The sequence below is a fragment of the Lonchura striata genome, chromosome 14 (assembly GCF_046129695.1).
Source record: "Lonchura striata isolate bLonStr1 chromosome 14, bLonStr1.mat, whole genome shotgun sequence".
NCBI lineage: Eukaryota > Metazoa > Chordata > Aves > Passeriformes > Estrildidae > Lonchura > Lonchura striata.
In genome coordinates this window covers 824940-852738 of record NC_134616.1, presented here as the reverse complement: position 1 = coordinate 852738, position 27799 = coordinate 824940, and the positions used below count along the sequence as shown (strand labels likewise).

The window sequence follows — 27799 nt, the reverse complement described above, 5'->3', positions numbered from 1 at the left end:
TTGTGCTGTACACAGGGTGTTGTGCTGCCCTGCCTGTGCTCTGCCCAGCCAGCACAGCTGGGCTGGCAGCCCCGCAGGTGATGCTGTGGGAGCCAGGGCAGCCTGGCACGCCCTGCAGCCCTGCCCCTGCCAGCTCCCTCACCTCCTGCAAGTAGACAAGATTTTTTTTTTCCCCCAACTTCAATTAGCAAGTGATATTGAGGTTCAGTGGTGTTTTTTTAGTGTTCTCCCTTGTTTGCTGGAGGTTTGCAGCATTCTGCACCTTGTGGGGGCTTGGGGAGCTGGGCTGTGGTGTTGGGGTCACTGCTGGCTGTGGTGTTGAGGTCACTGCTGGGAGCTCACTGCTGGGCTGTAGTGTTGGGGTCACTGCTGGCTGTGGTGTTGGGGTCACTGCTGGCTGTGGTGTTGGGGTCACTGCTGGCTGTGGTGTTGGGGTCACTGCTGGCTGTGGTGTTGGGGTCACTGCTGGGAGCTCACTGCTGGGCTGTGGTGTTGAGGTCACTGCTGGGCTGTGGTGTTGAGGTCACTGCTGGGCTGTGGTGTTGGGGTCACTGCTGGCTGTAGTGTTGGGGTCACTGCTGGCTGTGGTGTTGGGGTCACTGCTGGGAGCTCACTGCTGGGCTGTGGTGTTGAGGTCACTGCTGGCTGTGGTGTTGGGGTCACTGCTGGGAGCTCACTGCTGGGCTGTGGTGTTGAGGTCACTGCTGGCTGTGGTGTTGGGGTCACTGCTGGCTATGGTGTTGAGGTCACTGCTGAGAGCTCACTGCTGGGCTGTGGTGTTGAGGTCACTGCTGGGCTGTGGTGTTGAGGTCACTGCTGAGAGCTCACTGCTGGGCTGTGGTGTTGGGGTCACTGCTGGCTGTGGTGTTGGGGTCACTGCTGGCTGTGGTGTTGGGGTCACTGCTGGCTGTGGTGTTGGGGTCACTGCTGGCTGTGGTGTTTGGGTCACTGCTGGCTGTGGTGTTGGGGTCACTGCTGGGAGCTCACTGCTGGGCACAGCAGGAAGGGCACAGGGACATGGGCACAGGGACAGAGCCTGCCCTGCCCTTAGGGACAGTGCCAGTCACGGGGGTCCTGCTGACTGCAGGACACTGCAGCTCACGGTGCTGGTGGTAGTAAGCCATTTGTTATTATTGTTGAAATGGTTGTGCACAAATCCTGTGTGGGTTTGCTCCCCTGAGGCTCCCTGCACCCTTTCCACAGGCTGGCTTCACGGGCAGCTGCAGCCCTGCTGCACTGGTGTAAGCTGCATGCTGCAGTCTGCTGAGCTGTCTTCAGCTATCCAACATGCCACCGGTGACTTGCTTGCTAGGCTTGCCAGAACTGGCTAACATTTCATGTGGGCAGTCAGTATTCTGCTTTTTTGCAATAAACTCCACTCCAGGACTTGACGTGGAGCTGTTCCATGGAGTGCCTTAACCCTGCTGCTGCTGCCTGTGTGCTGCAGGGCATGGCAGTGAGTGGCAAAGTGCTTTAAAGCTTGATTTACTAACTTGTAGCCTGGGGAAACTGAAAGTTCCCCCTTTTAAAAGGTCTCCTCTTTCCTGCCCTTGGCAGCAGCACGGCTGCTGGGTCAGGAAAAGCCTGTTCTGCCCAGAGGCTGCAGTGACTTCAGTAGATATATATGCATTAAATATGCATGCATGCAATGTATGCACATTAAATATGCATATAAGCAATATACAGAGATGCATTAAATATATATATATATATATATATATATATTTTTTTTTTTTTTTTTTTTTTTTTTTTTTTTTTTTTTTTTGCTTCTGTGCTCTTTCTCAGGCTGGGCAGTGCTTGGCACAGGGCACCATTCTGATGGCTGCAAAGTGCATTTGGATGCTGAGGCTCCCTGGTGGGGGAAAAGCTGTCCTGGGCTTGGCTTCTCCTCCCCTCCATCATTTCTGTGCTCTCAGAGATGCTCACTGCCACAGATGCTAATCAGAACCAATGTTCTCTAAAATGTTTAGCTCCTTATGCAACCCCTTCTGCCTGTTCCTGCGGGCACCTGTTGCCTCCTGCTGACTCCAGTGGTTTTTTTCCCAAAGCTCAGTAGTGTTTTTTGGGATGGAATTCCAGCTGAAGCCCGTTTAGTCTAAAAGCAGATCTCTCTGGCCATCCAGCCCGACTGATAGCTTTGTCCTGCCCTCCTTAAGGAGAGCTTGCTGCGGGATCCAGTTGTTCGTAAAGAGCTTTTTGTTTTCCTCCTGCAGCAGAAGGAGGGGTGAGCCCCTGCAAGGCTGTTCTAGCTGGGCATTTTGCTCTCAAATCAGCTTTTCTTTTCTGTTTCCCATCTTGAATGAGATTCCTGCTAAACTCCATTGTGGCCTTTGCTGAGTAATGCTTTGCTGCAGACTTTTTGCTCTTGTTTTCAGCTGATTTTTCAGGATCTGTTGGTGAAAGGACTCCAGCCTTGCTTATGGAGGGCTTGATAATGTTTTGCTGTGTGTTTTCAAAGACTCTCTTCATCTGGCATGTCTCAAAGCGTGCTGTGTGCCTTACCCAGATTCCGTGAGATGGCTCCAGTGGGAAACAAGACATTGCTCACTTGCTCGATGCAATTTGTTTGCAGTATTGTGGCAAATACACTGATTTGCAGACCAGAAGGATCCTGTTTCTGGTGCTGTAAAGGACTCAGAAAAGCTGAGTAAGGCGTGCAACAGGCAAGACCAGACAATTTGAAGTGCTTCTTTGGTGCTGCCACCCCAGATCTCTTCAGCAGTAATACAAATTAAATACTGCTTGACTGCAGCGACGCTGGGCTCTGTTGCTGGAGTCTCAATTGGCTTAAGAGGGGGGAAAAAAAAACCAAAAAAAACTCACTGCCGGGAAATTAAATACAGGGGAAAAAAAATCACTTTTGTGAGCAGCCCTTCCATCTTTTATTATGATTTCTATGTAATTCCTCCCCAGCATTCAGCCAAAGCCAAGCAGCTGCTATCTGCAGGGACTCAGACTGCACTCTGGGGGCTGCAAAGCCACCCTTGAAATGCAGTATTAATTAATTTTTTTTCTGCTTGCTTTGGGTGGTGTTTTGCATGCCACTTTGTTCAGCCTGAGTTGTGGAAGGTTTTTATTCTTTTTGTTTTCTCCTCCTTCCTTACAGCTCACTTTTTCATACCTTGTTTGCTCAGGGAGGGAGTGCAGTAAAATGAGCTGCGATGCCCGGAGGCTGTTGTCCTCCTGTCAGCCAAATTCATGTTGTGGAGCACATCATTTCCATGTTAAATGGATGGAAGTGGGACTTTGCACCTGCCAGGTACCACTGAGGGTGGGAGGCAGACCCGGGAGGCCTTGGGTGAAGGAGCTGGTGCTGGGAGAGAGGAACGCCCTGGTCCTGGTGCCTGGCTAGGGAGAGAGGCTGGTGGGCTGGAGGTGGCTGAGCCATCCCCAGGGATGCTCTCCAGCACAGGATGGGCTCACTGCAGCTGGTGGGAGTTGCAGTGAAAAATTAAAATTCGTTTTAATAAAGATTTGTAGGGATGGTATGTTTATTATAGTGCTGGGATTGGTTTTTTTTACAAAACAAAAAACAAAAGTGCAAAACGAACTTTTAAGTCAGTTTGTCTGTTTCAAGGTTTGAAAAGTCTTTTATTTCTTTTTAGCTTAGAAATCCACTTTTTTTTTTTAGTTAGTTTTATTAGTGTTGTAAAGTTACTAGATGAAACATATTTTGCATATATACTTATTTACTTATATTTCACTTATATACTTATTTACATATTTACTTAATGCGCTTAAAGCGGTACATTTTACTTGAATCTAAATAGAGTAAAAATGTAGCAGGTAAAAATCTCTCTCGGGTGGAAGCCCCAGGCTCGGAGGTGCAGTTCCTGCGTGTGTGCCCTGTCCTGGGGCAGGGCAGGCTGGCTCTGAGCCTCTCTCAGCCTCTGCCCTGCGCCTTCCCCAGCCCGGCCACAGCAGGAGCCAAAGGATTTCCTGCAGATAAGCAGCCCCCGGCCACATGGGCAGGATTTCTGTGCTGGCTGGGTACATTTCATCATCCAGTTTCCTGGTATGACTGCAAGCCCCAGGGATGAGTCTATTGGTCCCTGTAGTGCCCAGAGATGAAAATTCTCCCAGCGTGGGCTGGGACACGTGGAGCTGATTTTGGCTGTGGAGCAAGGGCTGAAGTAGGTGATTTCTACCTCTTTTCCCTCTTACCTCCTGCTCCTGCTGTGGAAACATTTGTCTGTGGTACAGCAAGGGGCAGAGTTAAAAAACCACAGTTTTTATGGTTTGGGAGTTGAAAAACTTGACCTGAACCTGAGAGTGAGGAGCATGGGAGGTGCTGGCACCTCGGGGACCCATTGTGGGGATTGAGGCACCCCAGGATGCTGGTGCAGGACTTGGGGGAGCCCCTGCAGGCTGGACCTGCCCTGCCCTCCCTGCTGGGGGCTGCTTGGGAGACAGGACAGCTTCCCTGGGGCAAGCTTGGCCTGGGAATGGCTCTGGGCAGCCCTGGGTGCCAGCCCTGGGTGCCAGCCCTGGGTGCCAGCCCAGGCTCTGGGTGCTGTGCTGAGCTAGAGGCAGGGCAGCCTGCAGCCTCTGCCCTGCAGTGTGCCAGCCAGGCAGCCTCGCTTCCCAGGGGAAAGGGAAGAAAGTGCTCTGGGAAATGGGCTTCTCGCCAGTCAGCTGGCAGCCTGGCCCTGAAACGCTGGGAAAACTCAAAAAGGGGCAAAATGTTTGTAGGTGGCAGAGGTTAGAGTAAGGTCTGGCCGAGCTGGGGTGGGTAACCTGATATTTAGGGGCTTTTGGTTCCATAACTGAAGAGCTCAGGCTTTCAGGGGACCAGGAAACAGCGGGAAAACCCGCAGCGGGAAAACAAATTACAGCTCTGCTGGGTGGTGCAAGCACTGACAGTTGCAAACTGGGAGGTTTTTTTCCATTTTGCTCTTATTTCAGTTTTTGCCAGGCCAAATCACTGCTCTGGAGAGCTTGCTGCCCTGCTAAAATAGCTGCTGATGAACAGACATATGTGCACAGCTTGAGCTGGGGAGAGGAGGGAGGAAGAGTTTTGAAGACAGGAAGACCTCGTTGTATTTGCTTTGTGACCTCTGCAAAACATTTGGCTCTTACTCAAAGTCCTTTTACTGTTCTCCAGCCTGAAGTGTTCCTATGAGCCTGAATTTTATATGCTGGTGGCATGCTGGTCGAACTTTTCTTTTGGACGGCCAAAAATAAAGATCTGCTGCCTGTATTTCAGGATGAGCAATGGTTTCATAACCCTGACTGCCAGCAAGGCAGGAAAAAGAAGAATTGAGATGCTTGTGGAGGTTGGTTGTTGTGCTTGAGCAGGAGCAACAGATTTTGCACCAAACAGCAGCACTGAAGTGATGCTGCCCCAGTTCTGGATCCTGCCTGGGTTTGGCTTTCTGCATCACTGGTGAGCCTGACTTGTGCAAAGTGCTGCTGAACAGAACCTGTGATTGCAGCCATTGGGACATGCTTGCTGGGAACATGCATGGTTTGAGGGCAGACTGCCTCCAGAAGGAAAAACAAAATCTGTGCCAAAAAAGGTCTTTTCAGCTGTCACCCGTCCATGGCACTCCTCAAGTCCAGGATAGGGCTGGGCTCTCCTTTAAATTTATTACTTAGGGAAAAAAACGTCTGTATTTCCTCTCTCCACCCTTCTGAAGCCTTTCAAGTAGCCTTTTCCCTGTTCTCTCCACCCAGCCATGTCTGCTTTTATCAGTGGCTTTGTTGGCCAAGTCAGCTTCTCCAGGCAGCGCCGCCTGGCCGGGCTCTGCTGCTCTGCTGTCCTTGGTGGAGGGGGTCCCACACCATGTGCTGAGGTGTGGGACAGAGGGCACGTGGGGATGGGAGTGGTGCCCCTCACTTGGTGCCCTTGTCTGGGGGTGCTGTGCCCTGCTTTGGTGCTGTGCTGGAGCTCAGCGTGTCTGCTGTGCCATCCCCAGGGGTGAGCTCTGCCTCTTGGCCCCGCCAGGTGCTGACTGCTGTGCAGACCCAGGTGCTGAGCCTTTTCCCAAGGCTCCTCTTTCACTCTTTAGGTCTGGGGGCTCTCGTGGGTGCCCCAGCTTGGCCTGAGCTGGCTTAACCCAGCGGTCACTGCTTGGTGGTCGTGTTCTGTCCCTGGCTGAAATAGCAGTGGCAGCTTCAGCCCCAGCGCAGGAGAAGGGGTGCTGGTTTAAACTTCAACCTGCTGTTTTCCCAAGGTACCAGCCTTCCCATCCTGCTCAGGAAGGAGCAGCAAAGTCCCGTCCAGTGGGAAATGAGGTGGGGCAGTGCCTCTGGCCCTTGCCGGGGGCCTATGAGCTGTCAGTGTTTCAGATAAACTGTTGGCTGGCTGTTTTTCCCAAGGTCTGTGTGTGTTATTGACCCTTTCATGCAGGCACGGGGGAGTGCTGGGGTTGGTGCTGATAGCTGGAGCTCTGAATCAGGAGAATCTGCCTGAATATGTGGTCGGTGTGGGTAAGCACAGTCCGAGCTGCTGAATTATTGAGGGTGTGCTCAAAGCATCCCTTGGACCCTCATGGAAGTCACTGAGGACAAAGAGTCATAGGAAAATTGGCAAGAGGAAATCTCAATTAAAAGTACCTCGGTTGGGCAGTGAGGTTGATGTGCTGAGCAGCTGCCCGAGGCTGATGGATGTTTTGGGGAGGTTACGGTAAATTTATGGAGGCTTTTAAAAACTGTGGCAGTGTTTTCTTTGTTCTTCTGAGGCTAAATGAAACAGGAGCTAGAACAGGCTGTTTTGGGAGGTGCTGTTATTTTTGCAAGCTTTTTTTGTAAATCAGGTCGCCTTCTCTACAACTTTTATCATAAATGGAACAATGCAGGAGCAATTAGACTTTAAACTATTCATGAGATTGAAGCCAAGTAATGTGATTTAATCTTTCTTTTGCATATATTTAATATAAGCTGTGATTTCATTCACATGTTTGAGCTTTGTACTTGTACTGTATAATGTCTGGGTTTAGCAGATGATTTTTTTAAATGCCTGTGGTTTTTGTTAGATCTGTTTTCTGTGAGTTATTTGTGTTTACGTTGTGGCTTAAAGTTATCAGCAAACATGAAAGGAGAAGGTTTTTTTGCTTGTTAGTTCTGGTTTTGGTGCTTTCTGGAACTGTAGTAAATCAAATGCTGGTGGTTTTTTTAGTTTTACTTCTGCTGCTGTTTTTTTTTTTCTGGAAACAGGGCCAGAAGGCAGCACAGACACTTGCTTTCCATATGGGGGATATAATTAAACACTCTGTTTGCAGCTGGCCTAGAAATAGTCCTCTTGAAGTGGCTCCTTGTCAGCGGTGGCTGCAGAGCACAGGTTCAGCTCTCCTGTTGAACTCAGTCTAACTCCATTAATTTTTACCCAGGCTTGCTAATTTTTACCCAGGTTTGCAGCTTTTACCCGGTGCCATCTGGGTGCACCCCAGGTGGGGAGGGTGCTGAGGAGGAGCCTGTCCCCATGCCAGGGTGGGCAGGAGGTCATGCTGGGGAGGGACATTTCTATGGGACAGGGGCACAAAGGGACAGCTGCCCAAGTTCAGGCAGAGAATTTGGGGACTGCTGTGGGCTGCAAATGTAATTCTGCCATCTCTGTGTAATGCTCCAACAGCTTCAGGTCATCAATGCGTTGGGTTATTAATTGTATCCATGGGCATTTTTACTTCTGGCCTGATAGCTTCAAATCATACCTGTTCTTGTCTCCTCCAAGAAGAATTTAGAGTGGAATGCCAAGCCTCAGGTGACCTTCCATGGGTCTTCTCCGTTTGGGCAATATAAGAAAATAGCTATTATCCCCACTAATGCCCTGATTTCAGAGCTGCTGCTTCTGGCAGAACGTGGGCTTTGTAAAAGATGCAAGTGTGGGAAGGTTGGGTTACATCAAAGCATTGGCCAGAGCACATTCCTGTGCGAGTTTCTCCCTGGCAGAGAAGGGTGCTCTGCTGCAGCAGCCCTGTCCCATGAAAGCCAGGCCAGCAGCCAGCTGGAGGGATCTCCTGGCAGGACAGCCTCGCTCCTCTCATCTTTATCTCCTGGGATTTGCGTCTGCCTCTGGCTGGTGCCTTCCAGCTGAGCTCCTGCAGGAGGAATCTGCTTTGGATGCCCTGCTGAGAGGTTGGCTCGCTGGTCGGCTTGGTTAGGTGCTGGGTGATGGAGCAGGAGCTCTGAACTGGAGCTTGAGTCACTGCAGGAGAGATCTGCACCTTTGGGCTGGTGCTCAGGTGGTGCAGACAGGATGGTGGCTGTGCTCACAAATGCCTCCTTCCCTCCCTCCCCTCGCTTCCTGGTGTCTGCCGTGTCCTGGTGCTGCTGTGATGTGTCTGCCAGCTGCTGGGAGCTCCTCTGGGTGGCAGGGATATGGTACCTCAGGTGGGTCTGTGGCCACCTACCAGCATCCCCACATCCTCCAGCTCGGTGGGACTCGCAGCGTGGCTTCCCTGGCACTGTCCCCACGCCGTGCCCAGCGTGGCACTGCTGGTCCCCACAAGCAGCTCTGCTTCTCCCAGTGCTCACACAAACACCATGCCTCCAGCCCTGGGAGGGAAAGTGCTGAGAAAGTGCCCAGGAAGGGAATGCAATTGTTTATCTTCTTGGATAATCCTTTTGGCAGGCTTGGCTCTAAACAGCAGGAGAAACTCTGGCTTTTGCCTGCACCAGCTCGCTCCAGCCCTGTGAACTTGAGGGCTGTGTAGAACCCCACCAGGCAACAAGGCAGCTGCTTGAATTGCAGCCAAGTAATATTTTCTATTTTTTTTTTTTGCCATCAGAATAAAAATTTTTCACGAAAGGCAGTCAGAAAAAGTCGTCTAAATCCTCTCCTTGCTAATCTGCATATTTTATAATTTTCCCGTAAGCCTGGCAGTTATTCCCTAAATCTGCCTCTAAGTCTCTGTTGAGAGCTGTTATTAAGACGTAGCAATCCATTAACAACCCAGCCAGGGCTGGCTGGGCTCGTCAGAGGGAGAACTTTTAATTGCTGAGCTCAGCCAGCACCTCCTGCTGCAGGCTGGGGTGCACTCCCCTTCTGGGGGCTGGGGAAGAGAAGGGGTGTGGAGCCTTCAGCATCTGGTGGGGCTGGGGGCAGGTGTGACACCGTGGGGTGCTGAGGGGATGGGGAATGCAGTGCTGGGCGTGGGGAGCCTGGTTAGACTGAGGAGGGAGGCTGGGATGCACCCTGGGGTTACAGTGCCAGGGTTACAGTGCCACTGTCACCGTGGCACAGCTCTCACTGTGTAGGTGATGCTGCAGTAAACAGCAGGGTTAGACTATAGGGTTACAGTGCCACTGTCACCGTGGCACAGCTCTCGCTGTGTAGGTGATGCTGCAGTAAACAGCAGGGTTAGACTGAGGGGTTACAGTGCCACTGTCACCGTGGCACAGCTCTCGCTGTGTAGGTGATGCTGCAGTAAACAGCAGGGTTAGACTATAGGGTTACAGTGCCACTGTCACTGTGGCATTGCTCTCACTGTGTAGGTGATGCTGCAGGTAGAAGGGGAGTGCAGGCTGAAAGCCCTCCTGGGAGCTGGTGCTGATAGCTCAGCGTGGCTTGGTCAGCCAGCACACCACAGCTGGATTTGGGTTCTCCTCTGCTCTGAGGCTTCACGTGCACCATGCTTTCTGTGGATAGTCAGGAGATCCTTGTGAAAGCTTTCCCAGAAGCGCTTTCAGCAGAGCTTTGTGGTTTCTGTGCCAGTGTGTGTGAGTGGCACACGCTCACCCCGCTCCTTCCCAGCGCCGTGCCAGCGGGCAGGGGAAGCTGTCGCTTCCTCCCCGAGCTGCAGGGATGCTCAGCAGGCACACTGGCTGGAGCCTGGACAGGGGCACGAGGGGAGCAGACGTGGGCATGTCTGTCTGACTGCCTGGTACTGCTGCGGCGTGGACGGATGGCTCTGCCTCTTGCTGCTCGGGCACAGGTTGGTCAGGCTGGCACCCCCCTAATGCAGCAGGCATGGATGGATGGCTCTGCCTCTTGCTGCTCAGGCTCAGGTTGGTCAGGCTGGCACCCCCCTAATGCAGCAGGTGCATCAGGGAACCTTTCTGGGCTGGAGTTTGTAGTTTGGAAGAGGTGCTGTTTGCTGCTGCCGTGGTGCTGGTGTGGCTGGGAGGATGGTGGCATTCCCTAGCTGGGAGTGTGTGCCAGCCCTGCCCACGCTGGGAGCTGGTGGAGGTGATCACTGCTGGGAGTGCTGGTGGCTGCTGCTGGCTCTGTCGGGTGCAGGGCATGAGGAGCCTCCTGCTCTGAGCATCAGCCCCTGGAGGTGTGAGGATGGCTGTAGGAGAGCTCCCAGCACACCTCCCCACATATAGGCATGGTGTAAAAACACTTTTTTAATCAAAAGTGCTGCAGACATGGGTGGGAAACAGAGGAAGGGGAGAGCTGCTGCTTCCTTTGGGCTGATCCTGCTTCTGGTGCAGCAGGATCCATTCAGTTGTTGCTGCTGCAGTCCACCAGTTTTAACTGTTTAAATTTTTGTTTTTGACACTTTCCCCAAGCAGCAGTTATTCCCAGGCCTTCTGTCTTAGCATGGTTTTGTTCAGAGCACCTTTCTCTAGCTGGGCTTTGTTTTCACCTTGCCAAGCTGCCTGCGGATGGGGGATGCTGAGCTGGATCCTAGGCACTCCCGGAGCCCCCATCTGCAGGGGCTGAGCGTGCTGGGCAGCTGACTTGGCACAGGCATTTGGCAGTTTTGACACCTGCTCTGGTGGCATTTCAAAGCAGGCAAGCTGTAGGGTTGAGGATTAGTATGACTAAGTGGAGTACGAAGAATATTACTGGTGTTTTAGCAGCTCTGCTGCCTGATAATGCCCTCAAGCCATAGACTGGCAAATGTCCTCCCTATTCATGTTTTAAAATTTGAAAACTGAACTCTAAGGAAATCTTGCCCTGGTCTAACACCACTCCTTCCCCCTCACCCCTCTTCCCTTGTTTGCTCTTAGTGGGCATTTGAAATTCACTGTGTGATTTTAAATTCAGCATCACAAAATGCTTCCTGGTGCCAGCCAGGTCTTCTCCCTTGGCTGGGAGCATCTGTGGCAAGGACACTTTGTTATATGAAAGGACAGACATGGACAGAATGAAAAGCAGATTTTTGAACTGTTGCACAGTTCTGTTGTTTTTGAAAATAAAGTTTTCTGGTCCACTGAGAAACTTGAGTGTGCTGGGCTGGCCAGAGCTGGAGGCTGATGGAGACAGAGCTCGCAGTGCTGCCTCAAGCACTGAGAGCTGGGGACCTGCAGTGGTCAGACAATCCATGATCCAGGCCAAGGCAAAGAGGAAGAGGCATACAGAAGGGAAATAACAATTTTCTTCATGTGTTTAGTCATTCCTTTTCACAAAGGTGTCATTGAGCAAGATCATTATTCTTCATATTCTTTTAATATTAGAACAGTTGTCACAAAAGGACAAAGCCTCGGCTTTGTCACAAGTTGGGAAAGGTTTTGAAAGAAGTTACAAGAAGCTGGAAATGAAGAGTTACACTAGAATAGAGGAGTTTTGGTAGTTTTGGTGCATTCAGGTACTTTGTGCAGTGTGTTAACATCCTCTCCTTTGGATGGGAGGCTCTGTCTGTGTGTGTGCAGGGGGATGTCACTCCCGTGGGTGGCTGGGTCTCTGCTGGAGCCCGTGCTGCTGATCCCAGGTGTCTGGGGCTTTGTGCAGAGGCTGTGCTGTCCTGCAGAGCAGCCCTGCTGTGCTCATCCTGCTGCCAGCAGTGAGGATGTCATCAGGGCCCCATGATGCCAGGCTGACATTCACTTGTGACATCTCATTCTGCTTTAAATTAAACCCCAGCAAGCCCAGCTGGCTTCCCAGCACCATGTGTGTCATCCTGAGGAGTTTGTGCTGTGAAACTGTCTGCTTCATCATTCGTGATTTTAGCTGAGACTTTGAAATAGCAGAAGCAGACCCTTTTGGTTTTTTGAGCTGAGTACTAAATCTGTGTGTGCCAGTGTGGTGGTGAGACATTTTGCATGGGTTTGAGGCTTGGACAGAAGAGTGAGTGTGAGGGAGGGTGCAGATTCCATCATCCTCAGCGCCATGAATAAACCCAGAGATTCTCCAGGTCGGGACTAGGAAGAGATGTAGAGATGCTAAATGACATTCCTAATGCCTTGAAGTGCTTGATAAAGACACGTTCTCCTCCAGGAGGGAAACATAGCCTGGCACAGGCTGCACAGGGCAGCAGTGCAGTGCCTGTCCCGGTGGGGTGCAGGGCAGGCTGTGGTGCTGAGCTGCTGGGTGACCAAGGGTGTTTCAGGCACATCCCTGCCCTTGCTGCGTGGCAGTGCGTGTGCCTCCCTGCCTTTGGCTGGGCAGAGGGGTGAGTGTGTGCTCCAGCTGCCTCAGCTCAGCGAGCAGCACGCTGCTGGGAGCTGCTGAGCCCAGCCCCGGAGACGCCGAGCTGACCGTGTCTCTCCCCCGGGCAGTGTGCTGGCGAGGAGAAGCGCGTGGGCACGCGCACCGTGCTGGTCGGGCACCGGCCCGTGCCGGACACCGAGGCGTGCCTGGCACAGAAGTTCTGCGACAACCGGATCGTCTCCTCCAAGGTGAGCCCCTGCCCGCCCGGGCACCCCTGCTGCTGCTGCCCCGTACCCGTCCGGGACCTGGCAGAGTCCCCGTCCTCAGCATGGACGCAGAGGAGCAGCCTGGCACAGCCCTCGCACACAGCCCCAGCCTCTCTTGGTACTGTTCTTCCACCCTGTCAATGCCAGTGGGGCTGTGGGCAAGCTCCTTTCTTGTAGGCTGGATGACAGCAAAGCACATGGACGTGTTAAATTTGTGGGGTTGGGGGTTTTTTTTTTGGTGTGTTTTTTAAAGTTTTCTGGCATCCCCTTGGGGAGGAAAGGACAGGTTAGGTGTATAATGCAGCATGAGGTAACAGCAGCTCAAATTTGCAAAAGAGGGTTGTATTATTTTGTAAAGGGACATAAAAATATGATTCCCTCTTATTTTTTTTTTTTAATTCTGTGAGATTTTTCTTTCTTGAGATAGGACAAAAATAACCATGCTCTGTTTATCCCCTTGGATGAAAGGGGGGGAAACATTCATGTGGTATTAATGCAGCTTTTGTTTATGGTGGAAAACTGTGATGACACCCATCTGCCTTCTGCTTAGCTTTTTTCCATGACATTCATGAAGCTATTTCAAAAGATTTGAAGCCAATTCGAGTAAAATATCAAACAAGTGGCATTCCATATTGTCAACACAGCTGGATACGTATCCCAGTGCTCAGGATTTGTGATGCTCAGCATACACTTAGGCTTCAGTTTTGCTGTACTTGAGCTGCAAAGGGGCTTTTCCCTCTCCTTTCTTTCTTTGTGCATCTTGGATCTTATCTGTTTTTGTATGTCTGGGTTTATTTTTGGGAAAAGCTTTCAGTCTGTCCATGTTTAACTTGTGTAGCATTCCCACTGATGTTTCTCTGGCACGCAGGAGGGGCCCTCAGTGAGGACACCTTCCCCCAGCTCAGTTCCCTCCCTGACAAATGGCTTGCTTTAGCACTAATTTTAGTTCTTCCTTGATTGACTTCTGAATGTTATGTCCTTGCTCTTTTTTCCTTTTATATTTGTTAGGCCTGGGACCTGACCAATCTCTTTTATAATTAAGTGGACATTGGTCTTGATACTTGACTGCTTTTTTTTTTTTGTGTTCCAGGCAGACTCAAAGATAGATATTAGACCCATTATTTCCCATGTTGTTCTTAAATTCCACATGCTTTCCAAAGTAAATGATTCAGCAGCCTTCTTAAAATTACAACGAGGCACAGCCTATTACTGAATTTGTGTGGGCAACCATGGCACTTCTTTTTTTCTTTAAAAAAGCAGCTCTAAGATAGTTTGTGGAATTAGGAAAAAACATGTCCACTGTGGGTTATGTTGTAATGAAAGCAGCTGTGTACAAGTGCCTTTTAGAAGTTGTTTGCTGTGGCTGTTTGGTGCTGGGGCTGGAGGCTGGAGCAGGAATTTGGCATCTCAGCCCCAGCTGCACGGTGCTGCTGGGCTTGGCTGGGGGACTGGAGCCCCCGGGCTGCTCGGGCACCTGGCTGCGCTCCCCTGGCCCCTGCGAGGGCAGGAGAGCTCCTGTGCCCTCTGTGCAGCCCAGCCTGTGGCTCTGCTCCCTGCCAGCCTGGCTCTGAGCCCCCTCTCTCCACAGTACACCCTCTGGAACTTCCTCCCGAAAAACCTCTTCGAGCAGTTCCGAAGAATCGCCAACTTCTACTTCCTCATCATCTTCCTCGTGCAGGTAAGAGCTTCCAGTGACTTTTATTTAGGTGCTGATGTTAGACATGGCTTGAGCAAGAATTGAGCTTTAAAACTGTTTGTCCTTACAGAAGTTTGGAAATTCTGAAGTTGGAAGCTGTGTTATAATTCTGCCATGCCATCCAAGGCATACAAATAATTAAAATATCTGGGCCTGTCTGAGATGGGCTTTGAATGACTGCTGAAACACTGAAAAACCATCTTAATTCTAACTGTTAAGGTCATTCAACCCCTGAAAATACACCTGATGCTACACAATTAAGATCTATTTTTTGTCACCATTAGTACTTCTGTTTAATAACACTATATTTCCCCAAGTGATGTGATATTTTTATGTCTCAGATATCATGAGCTTCAAGGCAAGCAGGAGAGATGGGATGTACTCAGTCAAATTAAAAAAAATGCATAGGATGAGTTTTGGAAACCTGAAGCTTCAGGAAGTTGCTCTGCATGGGCAAAACAGCAAATTTATTATAGGCACAAACATCTGCTTTGTGGGTCGAGTGAAGGGGCAAATCCTGAGGAATACTCATTTTCTGTTCTGTCACCCAAGAAAAGCAAGCTGTCAAAATGTGCTGGGGCAAAGGTGCCAGTGCTCACCAGTGCTCTGCACAAGGCAGGCTGTGGCTGCTGCAGGTTTGGACAAGGCAGGCTGTGGCTGCTGCAGGCTCTGCTCAAGGCAGGCTGTGGCTGCTGCAGGCTCTGCTCAAGGCAGGCTGTGGCTGCTGCAGGGTTTGGTGGCGCTGGGGACGGGGCTGTGGCTCTGTCCCCAGCTCCTGTTTAAGCCATGAGTGCCTGCATGTTTGCCTGTGCAGTCAGGGGCTCTGGTCCGTGTCCCTCTGGCTGCTGCAGGGGCAGGGATCCCTAGCCACGGCTCCTCCTGGCAGTGTGGCATGAAAGGCCAATTTACTCTGGCGTCAGCTGGCTTGCCTCCATCTCTTCATCTCGCTGGCGTCGCTCCATTTTGTCAGACCCAATTTGTAATTTGCCTTGAACTGAAGCGATACCCTGGAGTCAGGATGTCCTTTTTGTGTCGCTGGCCACTTAGTGACGTGCTATTACATTTTATCTATTGACCCTCTGGCTGTGGAGAGCATAGAATATTCCTGATTATAGCTACAAACTGGGCTTGTCTAGCTGCTTGCCCATTTTAGGCACAGGTCTGTGCAGGTGAGAGAAGAGCCTGGCTGTTCTTTATTCTGTGAGCACCTCCAAAATCAGGAAGCAGCCCTTGTGGTCAGTTAGAGAGCAAACAAACCCAAGTGAGCAAAGCCCAGCCTGGCAGCACTGACCCCCTGGCTGCATACAGAGCAGCCCCCTGTCCCCAGCTGCTTGTCATTCTGAGACATCACTGCCCTTGAAAAGGCACTCAGGGCCACTCCATTCATTCTGAATACCAAGGTTATACCTTGAAAAATGCCACCTATCTCCTGGATGCTCATGCTTCTGTTTAAATTTCTGTAAGTGAATGGGGTTGTCCCCCTGAGTGCTGCATGGGGAGTGAAGTGTCTCAGTGCTCAAGGAGCTGCCTGGTGCCCCTGCCCTACCTGTTGTGAAACTCTTCATCAAACTTCTTTTTCTCTGTGCCTGCAGGTCCAGCTTTATAGGACAAAGTACGTGCATTAAACATAAAGCACTCTGCACACAAACAGAGACACATTTCTTTGGTTGATCTCACAGGAGCCTGCAGGAATCTCGGGGCAGAAGGGGCTGGCCTGGAGTGAGCACAGCAAAGTGTTTGCAGACAGACCAAGCTGGTGGCAATAAACTGTTTTAGGAATCTGCAAAGAGTCTCTCTGAGGAGGAAAGTGGAGATGACTTTTGGAGAGAGGTCCATAGTGTCCCACAGCGACACACCAGGGCAGTATCCTGAAGCTTAGGCCACTAAGCCAGAATCTTCTGGCTTTTCTCTCTGGGTTACATGGTGCAGGGAAATACAGCAGCATTTCATAGTCAAAAATGTCCACGTAGCTGATAAGAGGGGCCCTGTCCTTAACACAGCTTTTTACAGGCAGCCTGAAACAATAAATATCCAAATGCTGCTGTGATGTGAGCCTGCTGGGGAAGCACAAACAAGAGACAAAGTCCCTTTGTGGGGACACAAAGCCTTTGTGCTGAGCTTCCCTGTCCCTTTCATCAGGGCCCTCATCTGCTGCTGGTGCTCCCAGCCTCTCCAGGAGGAGAAATGAGCAGTTTGTGGTGTTGGTTTGGAGGGTGCAAATGCTCCCTGCCACCAATGAACCTGCCCTGCCCTTCTTGCCCTTTGGGCCGTGTCCTGGCACAGTGAGAGGAGCAGCAGGTTCCCCAGCCTGGGGGTTTCTCTGTGCTCAGGGGGCTTGCTGTTTTCTCGTTGTGGCTGGAGCACTGCAGTGAGCCCTGGAAGGATCCAGCTCTGCCCCAGGGCACCTCTGCAGCCCAGGTGCCTGCACCATGCCCTGGGCTCCAAGTTTGAGAGCTTAAAACAAAGCCTGGATTTCTGTTTTACTTAAATATTCATGCTCTGTTCTGCAGTATATTTCATAGGTGATTTGGGCTGATGGGTGTTATTTTTAGCCTTCCAGTGTCAGTGGTTCAAGCTGACTGGTGCTGCCCTCCCTTTCATAATCAGCCCTTCCTTCCCTTTCTCCTCTGCTGGGCTCTGACCTGCCCTCAGTGGGATAAGCATGCTTTTCCCCCCACAGCCAAAATTTTGTCTTCTCCTGCTGCCTAAAAGGCAGGGCTCAGCAATGTTTTTCTCCCTGCAGGTGATAGTGGACACCCCCACCAGCCCGGTGACCAGTGGCCTCCCGCTCTTCTTTGTCATCACTGTCACAGCTATCAAACAGGTACAGGTGTCAGCGTGGGGAGGAGGTGCTCTTTGAGGCTAGAGAAACACGTATTTAGGTGTGCTCAGAAGGCACCAAGGTGTGCTGCTAGGTTTGGTGCACCCTTCTTGGAGGGTGAGACGGGCACGGTGCTTTTCAAGAGAGGCTGCATGTCGAGTGTGGGGCTGGTGCCTCCTGTCCTGGCAGTGTAGAGCATCCCTGTGCTGCTGAAAGCAGGCCAGGAGGGTCAGTAAAGCTTTCTGCTGTAGGTCTGGTGTTATGTTTTTCCTCTTCTTGGAAACACTCCCCGAGTCCTTGCAGAGACGTGCTCCAAATACAGCCCACGCTCTGCTCCTGTGCTGGTAGGTGGAGAGGACAGGTTCTGTTCAGCCACTTAGCTAGTCCTGAAAACGTGTAATCCTCATCTTCTTGCAGTGTTAAAAGACCTTTTGCCTCCCATCACAGGCACACATGGCATTTAAAGTTTTCTGAGTGAATAATAAAAAAAGAAGTTTGATCTCCGGGGGCTGGAAAGGAGAGCTAGAATAAAATCTATCTGCTTCAAATCTCAGTGCTTGTTCTTCCAGTAGAGACTGAAGGGGAAGAGTCTCATCCTGCGTTACCATAGGAAAGAGTTGCAGGCTGCTGAGTGTATTATTCATATTATCAGTCTGTTCCTACCAAAGCTGAGAATAATAGAAATGTGTTACAGTAGTTTAGCTGCTCGTTGCATGCCCTGCATGTAGAAAATTTTTGTGTTATTTTAATCTGTTCTGAATCTGTCAAATATGCATATGAAGGTTTTTAAAATGGATTGATTCAGTCTGAGCTACTCTGGCTGATGTTTATTCAGGCATGAAGGGGGTCTGAGGACAGTTGCCTTACTCATAGTTTTAATGTACCCCTCTGATCCTCACTCCTCCTTTTGCATTAGTTTCCTCACTTTATTACGAGTTTGTTGCCTGTGTCTGTGCCTTAGGGGTACGAGGACTGGTTGAGGCACAGAGCTGACAACGAAGTGAACAAAAGCAACGTCTTTGTTGTTGAAAATGCAAAGCAAGTGCGGAAAGAGAGTGAAAAAATCAAGGTGAGTGTTCACTGAGAGCCTGCACATGGTTCTCACTGACAGGAGCACAGAGCTGTGTGCTGAGGGGACAGGGGCAGGGGAGGGGGGTGTCCTGGGTTAGACCTGCCCCAGCTGGCTCACTTTCAGAGGAGATGCTCCCAGAGCTGTTCCCAGTTCAGGAGTGAAGCTGCCTTTGATTTCTTTTGAAAAAGCTGTCTCACAAAAGCTACACCAGGGCTGACAGGTGACAGATCTGTCAGCATTTTGCACTTCTCCAGGACAGGCAGTCCTCCTCTGTTTCCTACTCTCCCAAGGACACCAGGAAAGTACACTTAGCTTTGATGTTAATTTATCACACTGCACTTCAGGCAAGTACAGCCTCTTGCTCCATCAAGATTTAGCAGAGAAATAAACACTGACTGTGCCAGGTAGGTGCTGTGAGTCAGTGCTGGCTGGATTGCCCCATCAGGCTGTGGAGTGATGTTGGGGGGTCTGTGCACCTCTTGGACCCCACTTTACCTCTTGGGCTTTGAGAGGAGCTGAATCATACTTGTCTAATAACAGCTGAGAGGACTCTTCATGTGAGTATTTCCTTCCTCCTAGGTTGGAGACATAGTAGAAGTGAAAGCAGATGAGACCTTCCCCTGTGACTTGATATTCCTGGCCTCCAGCAGCACTGATGGGACCTGTTATGTCACCACGGCGAGCCTGGATGGCGAGTCCAACTTCAAGGTCAGGGGCTGGGTGGGCACTGCTGGGGTCCCTGGCATGGCACTGCCTGCACAGTGGGGATGCCAATGTGTTTGTCTGGGATTTGGGACCCTTCTCGATGCGTGGTTGTTAGCTGGTGCTGGATAACCTGTGTGGGAGCTGGTGGCACAGTGCTGGTTCCACTAGTGAGGAGGAGTTGCAGTTTTGAAGTGGCTTGAGGCTAGAAATAGCTAACCATGTTAAAAGGCTATTGCTTGTTTGTGTCAGGTGTGTTACATGCATGAGTCCTGGCTCTTACTAACTTGTGAGCCTGGAGATGAGAGGCTGAGTTTCTATATCAAGCACTATGGTGGTTTTTTCTTGGTTTGTGGATTCCTGTAGGTGACTGGGAACTGTCTCCTGTTTCATGAGGAGGTAAAGATGAGTTTGAAGGGAGAGAGGGAATAGAAAAGCCAGCTCTGTTTGGGGAAATAGATCTAACATTAGGAACCAGGGTTTGCTGCAAAAGGAGGGTGAAGGAAGCACATTTGGGTGATCACCACACCTCCTCTTGCAGGGGTTTCTGCTGCCTTCCTGGTGGGGATTTTTCTGGTATTTGGAGCATGTCAGGTTGGGGCATGGAAAAGGTGTCTGAGTGAAACTGGAATAGAAATACAAAAGATTTTTGTCAGGGCTCTGCCTTTGAAGCACAAATCTTTCGCCATACCTTAGCTAACAGAACCTGTGTTTTCTAAATGCACTGAAGGGTGTGAAGATCCTGGAATTGATTGGGAGGTGGCTTTGAAGTACCAGTCAGTGACTGCACGGTGTCCCTGCTGCTGGGAGCAGTGCAGAGCCCCACGCCAGGGCTGGGTTTGGGGCTGGGTGCTGCAGGAGCAGCTTTGGCTGGTGTGTCACTGAAGCTGTGATCTGAACGGGAGATCCAGGTGTGCTTGCAGCTGGAGAGCCAGGCAGGTTGGCAGAGCAGCAGGAGGGGGATCTCTGTGCCAGGGCTGTGCAGTGTGTGACTCCCGGGCTGCGCGGGGACGGGCTGCTCACGTCAGGAGCGGAGGAAGCGCTTTAATGAATTTGTTTATGAAGATGGATTGAGGCAGCCTGCCGTGCAGCCCGCCGTGACTTGCAGCTCTGAGTGGCTCCTATAAATAGAGCCTGAAAGGCAGCGAGCAGATCCTTTGTGGGCTTCTCAGTTAATTATGAGAGATGAACCTTTGCAGCAGCAGCTGCTAAAAACAGCTCTGAGTCTGGCAGGGCTGAGCTGGTCCCTGGTGCTGGAGCTGCTGTCTGGTTACCCTCAGGAGCCAGGGCAGGTGCTGAGCCCCTTCCTCACGGGGCCAGCTACAGCCTTACCTCTGTCCCAACCAGAACAGGTCCCAGGGGAAAGCCAGGGATGCTGAGCTTGGTGGGTGCCTCACTGAGAGCCGCCAGCTTGGTGCTGTGCTTTCTCTGGAGCATTGGTGGCTTCATCCTTTCTTGGAGGGATGCTCCAGCCGCTCTGTGCGAGCGTGGCGAGGGCTGGGGGGAGCTGCTGGTGCTGGCAGGCTTGTGCAGGGTGTGTTTTCAGTGCTGGGCTGTAAAGCTGGGGCTGTGCTGACGTTGCCTGTGTCCTGTGGCAGACTCACTACGCCGTGCGGGACACCACCGTGCTCTGCACTGACGAGGCCATCGACGCCCTCACGGCCACCATCGAGTGTGAGCAGCCCCAACCCGACCTCTACAAGTGAGTCTGGCCCTCCTGCCTCCTGCCCTGCCTGTCCTGCCCTGCAGTGCCTGTGTCATCCTCCTGCAGCCCCCTCAGCACCGTCCCCTGGGGCTCTGCAGTTCAGCAAAGCCCATCCTCTGCGTGCCAGAGACTAAAAGGTGTCCCAAGGCACTGATAAACTGCTGGGCCTCCTCTGTCTGAGCACAGCAAACTCTTCAAAGCTCAGTTCTTTGCAGAAGAACCTCCCCTGTGCAGCAGTTTGTGTGATAGTGAGCTGGTTTTTGGCAGCCCAGCAGCAGGAATGGTCCATGTACCCATTTCTATCTCGCTCCCAGTGAGATGCACTGGGCTGGATGGCTGCCAGGAGTACGTGGTCTGTGTTGGATCCCTCGAGGGAGGTGTTCTGGGTGTGTTGCATCTGTACTGGGATGTGCTGGGCTGTGTGAACCCACAGGCACCCCCGAGCATGGGGGTGTGTGGCTTCCCCCTGTCCTGAGCACAGCCACCCCTCTGAAACATTAAACTCAAATTCACTTGTTTCTGGTTTTGCTTCCATTCCCTGTCAATGCCTTTTCTTTTTGTTTGTAGTATAACGTGTTTGTAACACAAGTTTCTCATGTTTTTATCGCAGATTTGTTGGAAGAATTATCATCTATGGAAGTAACCAAGAGCCTGTAGCCAGGTTGGTCCTGCAGCTGCCTGTTTGCCCTCCTCAGAGGGGTTGGGCATCTACAGAGAATTCAAAGATCTGAGCTTGTCCTGCCATCTTTTGGGAATATTTATTTTCTTTAATCATTCTAAAGGAGGCCTCCCTTCTGCCATCCTGTGGTTTGTTTGAGCCCCTTTTGGGGAAGCAGTGCAGGACCACTGGCAATGTCCTGCCCTGCTGATGGGGCACAGATTTACCAGGCAATGACAAAATATTGCCATTGGAAGATAAGCAAAAACTCAAACATCAGTCAGTGTTCCACAGGAAAAGTGAGCAGGTGATGTTCATAAACCATCCAAAACTGCTGGCTCTCAGCAGAGCATGCTGGATGGATTTTGTGCTCTGGTGGGTCTGTTCATAGCCTGGGAGCCACAGAGGCTCACTGGGGGTTTCAGAGAGAAATAAAAACACAAATGGGGCTGTCAGCTTTGATGGTGCCATTGACCGACTGGGCTGGAATGGACAGGCTTTGAGGATTTTAACATTGCAGTTTTATGAGTACTGGAACATACTGGATCTGAGCATTTTGCAATTACTCCTCAAAAGCCTTCCTGAAAATCCTCCAAAAAGAATGGAATTTTGTATTTGGAATAGTATTTGTAAGATGAAATAGAAATTTATAAAACATATATAAAGAAAATAAATATAAGGAAATATATAAAGAGAAAAACTCAAGCAAGGCCCCAGTTTAACATACAAATTATGTTATCATATGTAAGGAAACTTTATCTTTCTATTCTAATTCTAGTTTATAAAGTAGTTTGAATGTTCTTAGAGTGATGTAATGTTATGTTTTCTTCGATGTTTAGGTCTTTAGGTCCTGAAAACCTGTTGTTGAAAGGTGCTACCCTCAAAAATACCAAGAAGATTTATGGTGAAGTTATTTTTGTTTGTTTACTTAGATAGTCCTGATCAATAATGACAAATGTAGATGTTGGCAGGAGCTGGGTGCAGAGTGGCCAGGGTGCAGTGAGCAGGCTCTGGTTCTGTCTGCAGGGCAGCACACCAGGGCCAGCCTGTCCTTTGCTGAGGCAGCAGGAGCAGGACTTGTCCCCACATCCTCTGCTGGGAGCCCTGCTGGGCTCTGCTGGGAGCCGTGGTGGGGCTGTGCTGGGAGCACTGGTGGGGCTGTGCTGGGAGCACTGGTGGGGCTGTGCTGGGAGCCCTGGTGGGGCTGTGCTGGGAGCCCTGCTGGGGCTGTGCTGGGAGCACTGGTGGGGCTGTGCTGGGAGCAGTGGTGGGGCTGTGCTGGGAGCAGTGCTGGGGCTGTGCTGGGAGCAGTGGTGGGGCTGTGCTGGGAGCAGTGGTGGGGCTGTGCTGGGAGCAGTGGTGGGCTGTGCTGGGAGCCCTGGTGGGGCTGTGCTGGGAGCACTGGTGGGGCTGTGCTGGGAGCCCTGGTGGGGCTGTGCTGGGAGCCCTGCTGGGGCTGTGCTGGGAGCACTGGTGGGCTGTGCTGGGAGCAGTGGTGGGCTGTGCTGGGAGCAGTGCTGGGGCTGTGCTGGGAGCAGTGCTGGGGCTGTGCTGGGAGCCCTGCTGGGGCTGTGCTGGGAGCAGTGGTGGGCTGTGCTGGGAGCCCTGGTGGGGCTGTGCTGGGAGCACTGGTGGGGCTGTGCTGGGAGCAGTGCTGGGGCTGTGCTGGGAGCCCTGCTGGGGCTGTGCTGGGAGCCCTGGTGGGGCTGTGCTGGGAGCCCTGGTGGGGCTGTGCTGGGAGCCCTGCTGGGGCTGTGCTGGGAGCAGTGGTGGGGCTGTGCTGGGAGCCCTGGTGGGGCTGTGCTGGGAGCCCTGGTGGGGCTGTGCTGGGAGCCCTGGTGGGGCTGTGCTGGGAGCCCTGCTGGGGCTGTGCTGGGAGCCCTGCTGGGGCTGTGCTGGGAGCAGTGGTGGGGCTGTGCTGGGAGCAGTGGTGGGGCTGTGCTGGGAGCCCTGGTGGGGCTGTGCTGGGAGCCCTGGTGGGGCTGTGCTGGGAGCACTGGTGGGGCTGTGCTGGGAGCACTGGTGGGGCTGTGCTGGGAGCCCTGCTGGGGCTGTGCTGGGAGCACTGGTGGGGCTGTGCTGGGAGCCCTGCTTGGGCTGTGCTGGGAGCAGTGGTGGGGCTGTGCTGGGAGCCCTGCTGGGAGCAGTGGTGGGGCTGTGCTGGGAGCACTGGTGGGGCTGTGCTGGGAGCACTGGTGGGGCTGTGCTGGGAGCCCTGCTGGGGCTGTGCTGGGAGCCTGATGCTCTTCCTGACTCGGAGGATCCAGGGGCTCCTGCTCTGGGCCACAGCAGGGACATTGCTCTGCAGCCTGGGAGGTTTGTGGAGTGGAGCAGCCCTGGGTGGTGCCTCCTCCTCCAGCTGGGACCAGGTTTGGTGTAAACACCACTGCCCCGATGGCCCAGTGCCAGCTGGGTCCCTCATGAGCCCTGCTTTGGTACCTGCAGGAGTTGCAGTCTACACTGGGATGGAAACAAAAATGGCTCTGAACTACCAAGGGAAATCTCAGAAACGCTCTGCAGTAGAGAAGTGAGTATTTATGTTCAGGAAAAAAACGGTAAAACCTGTTGGGTTTGGGTTTGTTTTTAATGGATGACTTGTAGAGAAGTAATCCCCTAATCTGCTGCCTTTTGTTCCAGATGCTCTCTGATTGCATAGAAAAATCTGGAAATTTGCGAAAGCATATCTTGCTAGAAACAGCATCCTTTGGTAGCTCTTTTATTTAAAAACAAAATTAAGAAATGTTTAAATATATGAACCTGACACTGAATATCAGCAGTGTCAAAAGCACTTGTTCTGTAATTGCTTTCTTAAAAGTAAAGATATCTTGTTCCTGACTATTTACATGTTTTTCTCTATAAAAACAGCTGCAAGAACTTAAAAAGGAAACCTATTTTTCAGATCCATCAACGCTTTCTTGATAGTGTATTTGTGCATCTTACTGGGCAAGGCCACAGTGTGCACGACTCTGAAATACGTCTGGCAGAGTAATCCATTCAATGATGAGCCTTGGTACAATGAAAAGACTAAAAAAGAGAGAGACACGTTCAAGGTAAGTGGATTTGTATTTCAGCACCTCCTCCAGCTTTACTCACTCTGGCTGTTTGGTTTAATCTGATGGTGCCTGCTGCCAGCCCTGGGAGTCCTGTTTGCTCACAGAAAGTGCTGTTGTTTCCTTTGGTCTGTCCTGCTGTTTGTGTTTCTTTTGTGCCTCTCTCATGCTTGTGCACTGTGATATTTGTGTGGAACAGGGGAAAGCATAAATAAATACTATAGAACATAGAAATGCAGCTGATGTAACCTGGGTCCTTATCTGAACTCAGGATATCTTACAGCTTTGAGTAGGTAAACTTGAATTGAGGCCATGTCAGCCAGCTTGTTAAACCTGCCCAGACGTGGGCAGTCAGGCTGAGAGTGATGTAGGTGTGTAGAGATCTTCACTGATGGGTTGTTGAGTTGATGGGTTATGTACAGGGATGTCACTGCACCCTTGTACCCTTGCCACAGCCTGACTGGTCTCCAGCCACCTGCTCCTTTTTTCTGGTTACTTGGGGTCAGCATGAGCCTGTAGCAGTATATTCTTGAGAGGAATCAGCTTATGAAACATTGTTTTGGTCACTGTGAAGCAGTGAGGTGTGTGCCTGGTACCTCTGCAGAAGACAGGGGGATTTTCTGTGCCAAAGGAAAACGGGATTTAGCCCTGTATCTCAGCTGTACTCATTTTCACGTTGTTTTTTCCTATTTCACCTTTCCTGCAAAGCTGTCCCGAATCCCTGAGGTGTTTCTGCAAAGTGCCCCTGTGTCCTGACAGGCACAGGCTGCACCTTCTCCTCTTTCCTTTGCAGGTCCTGCGGATGTTCACGGATTTCCTGTCCTTTATGGTCCTCTTCAATTTCATTATTCCCGTCTCCATGTACGTCACCGTGGAGATGCAGAAGTTCCTGGGCTCCTTCTTCATCTCCTGGGACAAGGAGATGTTTGATGAGGAGATCCAGGAGGGAGCACTGGTGAATACCTCGGACCTGAACGAGGAGCTGGGGCAGGTCAGAACGTGCAGTGTGTGCATTTCTCTCAAAGTGAAATCAAAGTGTGGCTGGAGGTGCCCTCCCTGCAAGGAGCCCTGGCTGTGGCAATCCCTGGCCGTCCCCTCGGGCCAGGGCTTCACCCAGAGCTCTGGTGGCACTTTCCATTTGATGAGATTCCACTGGCTCTGCCAGCCAGATAAGGTTATAAATAGTGCGTGAAAGAGCAGGAATTGGGTCACGCCGATTGTTTCCATTTTGGGGAACGTGAGGCGCAGCGCTCTGCGTGTCAGGGTGCTTTGCTTTCACTGCTTCAATTAAAAATTAAAAATCCTCTTGTCTCCTTGAGGATTAGTGACAAATGTCTGCCCAGTTGTCTCCCTGGGCATGCAGAGCACGTGCAGTGTGCTGCTGCTGCCTCGCTGGGGCACAGAGACAGCTCAGGCTTCCCTTTCTGCTCTGCAGTGGGAGAGATGAGTGCAGGGCATGTACAGTGCCTCCTGCTTTTGATTTTGCTTTAAAAACAATAGTAAAAATGCACTTGGAGTAGCAATTAGCTGATTGAAATACAGCTCATAGGTGAAAATCCCCAAAGGAGGCAGCAGACCTGCAGCAGCAGTTCTGTAGGCACTAGGACTATAGCAAAGGACCCAAGAAAGTGAATGAGGGGAAGGTGAAGAGCCTGGAGACAGATTTTAAGTCTTCAGCAGCTGCCTCCTGCCACCTGTGCAACAGGCTGAAAAGCAGAGCAGCAAAGTGGCAGGACTGCAGAGTGATGCAGTGGGGCAGCTGCGCCTGTTCTGCAGTCGGGTCAGGATAGCAGGTGCCCTGCAGCACTGGCACAGAGGCCCTGGGATGCCCAGGCTCTGTTCTGCAGCCCTTGCCCAGCCCCTGTGGCAGCTGCCCGTGCTTGCAGGTGGAGTACGTGTTCACAGACAAAACGGGCACGCTGACCGAGAACAGCATGGAGTTCATCGAGTGCTGCATCGACGGGCACAAGTACAGGGACTGCACCTCGGAGCTGGACGGCTTCTCCCAGCCCGACGGGCCCCTCAAATACTACGGCAGAGCTGAAAAGGTGAGGGGTGTGTGCTGATGGCTGTCGGGGGGGTGGCGTGCAGCTGTAACTCCCTCCCTCCCTTGTCCTGCCCAGAGCCGCGAGGAGCTGTTCCTGAGAGCCCTGTGCCTGTGCCACACGGTGCAGATCAAGGAGGCAGACCAGCTGGACGGGCTGCTGGCACACCCAGAGCGCAGACACACCTATATCTCCTCCTCCCCGGACGAAATTGCCTTGGTGAAAGGCGCAGAAAAGTAAGAGTGTGACACTTGGCTTTTTAATTCCCTCTCTGATGGGAAGGAGGGAGGTGAGGGTGATCTGAAGGTGATAGATCCCTTTCCACTGCTCTCTGGGAAGCATGTTGTGGTACCACTGCTGAACCTGCAGTGCTGTGAGCCTGTGGGTTTAAATGAGCTCCCTGTCAAAGGGATCTCTGTAAAGGATCTTCCCTGAGCAGCTCCCTGGGAAACCATGGTGTGCATTCACTGAGAGCAGCCCCAGGGTGCTGCAGTGCCCAGGTGTGGCAGAGGTTTCTTTGCTGGAGCCCACATGGCTTTGTGCTTTAATCCCCTAGAAACAGAAACCAGCTGCCATGTGCATATTGCAATGAAGTTTTTCCTTGCCATGCAGTGGCAAAATAATAGGGCAGTTACTTCTGTCAACCCCACATTTGAATGCTGCCAGAGATGCTTGAGGGCAAGCTGGGTGGGGCTTTGAGCAGCCTGTCCCTGCCCATGGGCTGGGGACTGGGTGATCTCTCCAGCCCAAACCATTTGGTGATTCTGTGCTCTCACCAGCCCCTGGGTTTAGGTGGAGGCTGTTGCAGCTCTGTACACTTGCTCATGGCTTGTAAAGCTGCCAGCAGCCCGTGGACCTTGTCCAGAGGCTGTCTGTGTCTGTGTGCTCCAGTGCCCAGGCTCTCCAGGGGATGGGAGCAGTGCCAGCACATCACAGCAGGCTCTGCATGGAGCAAACAAACATCCAGCCGTGCTCCTTCGCTCGGGCTCCCCCAGCTCTGCTCTGCAGTGCAGGAGGTGAAACGAGAACATTGTTGTGTGTGATGTGTGCCAATGGGTGTTTTCAATGCTCTTCTGTCCTTTTGTTTATTGACAGGTATGGTTTCACTTTTCTAGGACTTGAAAACAATTTCATGAAAATACGAAACCAAAAGAATGAAACTGAGATGTAAGTGCTGCTGGGGCTGCTGAGGAACAGGGCTGCTCTTCTGCACCACTCCCACCCACCTTAATTGGGTTTGGTCACCCTGGCAAGGTCAGAGCTGTTCCTTGGGGGCAGTCAGGCTGTGCTGACCTGCCCTAAAACTCCTGTCCCATTTACAAAGCACAGCACACCAAGGTGTGGGCAAAAAGAGTCACTTGCAAAAATCCACGGGTGGTTTTCTGATGTCTAAATTCAGGTCCCTGAAGAGCCTGCAGTCCTTTGTTTGTATCCTTCATCTGCCCCAGGCTGTGCAGGTGGCTCCTGGGATTCCTGAGGTGGCTGCTGACCTTGTGGGCTGTGGCTGGGGCTCACAGCAGGATGC

The 27799-nt window shown here is 51.7% G+C and overlaps 1 protein-coding gene across 7 annotated transcripts in view; it reads left to right on the top strand.

Moving 5' to 3' along the window:
* ATP11C (ATPase phospholipid transporting 11C (ATP11C blood group)) overlaps nt 1-27799 on the top strand; it is a 54628-nt gene that overhangs the window by 5385 nt on the left and 21444 nt on the right. For 5 of the 7 annotated variants that reach the window (XM_077786457.1, XM_077786456.1, XM_077786460.1 and 2 more), the window contains exons 2-15: nt 12388-12507; nt 14114-14203; nt 16965-17045; nt 18004-18111; nt 18694-18822; nt 20415-20518; nt 21132-21182; nt 22019-22083; nt 23625-23706; nt 24079-24229; nt 25023-25220; nt 26116-26277; nt 26353-26510; nt 27370-27441. In XM_077786457.1, coding sequence (XP_077642583.1) covers nt 12388-12507; nt 14114-14203; nt 16965-17045; nt 18004-18111; nt 18694-18822; nt 20415-20518; nt 21132-21182; nt 22019-22083; nt 23625-23706; nt 24079-24229; nt 25023-25220; nt 26116-26277; nt 26353-26510; nt 27370-27441 — 1571 coding nt within the window. Of the gene's footprint in view, nt 1-5755; nt 6433-12387; nt 12508-14113; nt 14204-16964; nt 17046-18003; nt 18112-18693; nt 18823-20414; nt 20519-21131; nt 21183-22018; nt 22084-23624; nt 23707-24078; nt 24230-25022; nt 25221-26115; nt 26278-26352; nt 26511-27369; nt 27442-27799 lie in introns of those variants that run through there. The other 2 variants (XM_021528497.3, XM_077786461.1) reach the window with 2 other exon arrangements.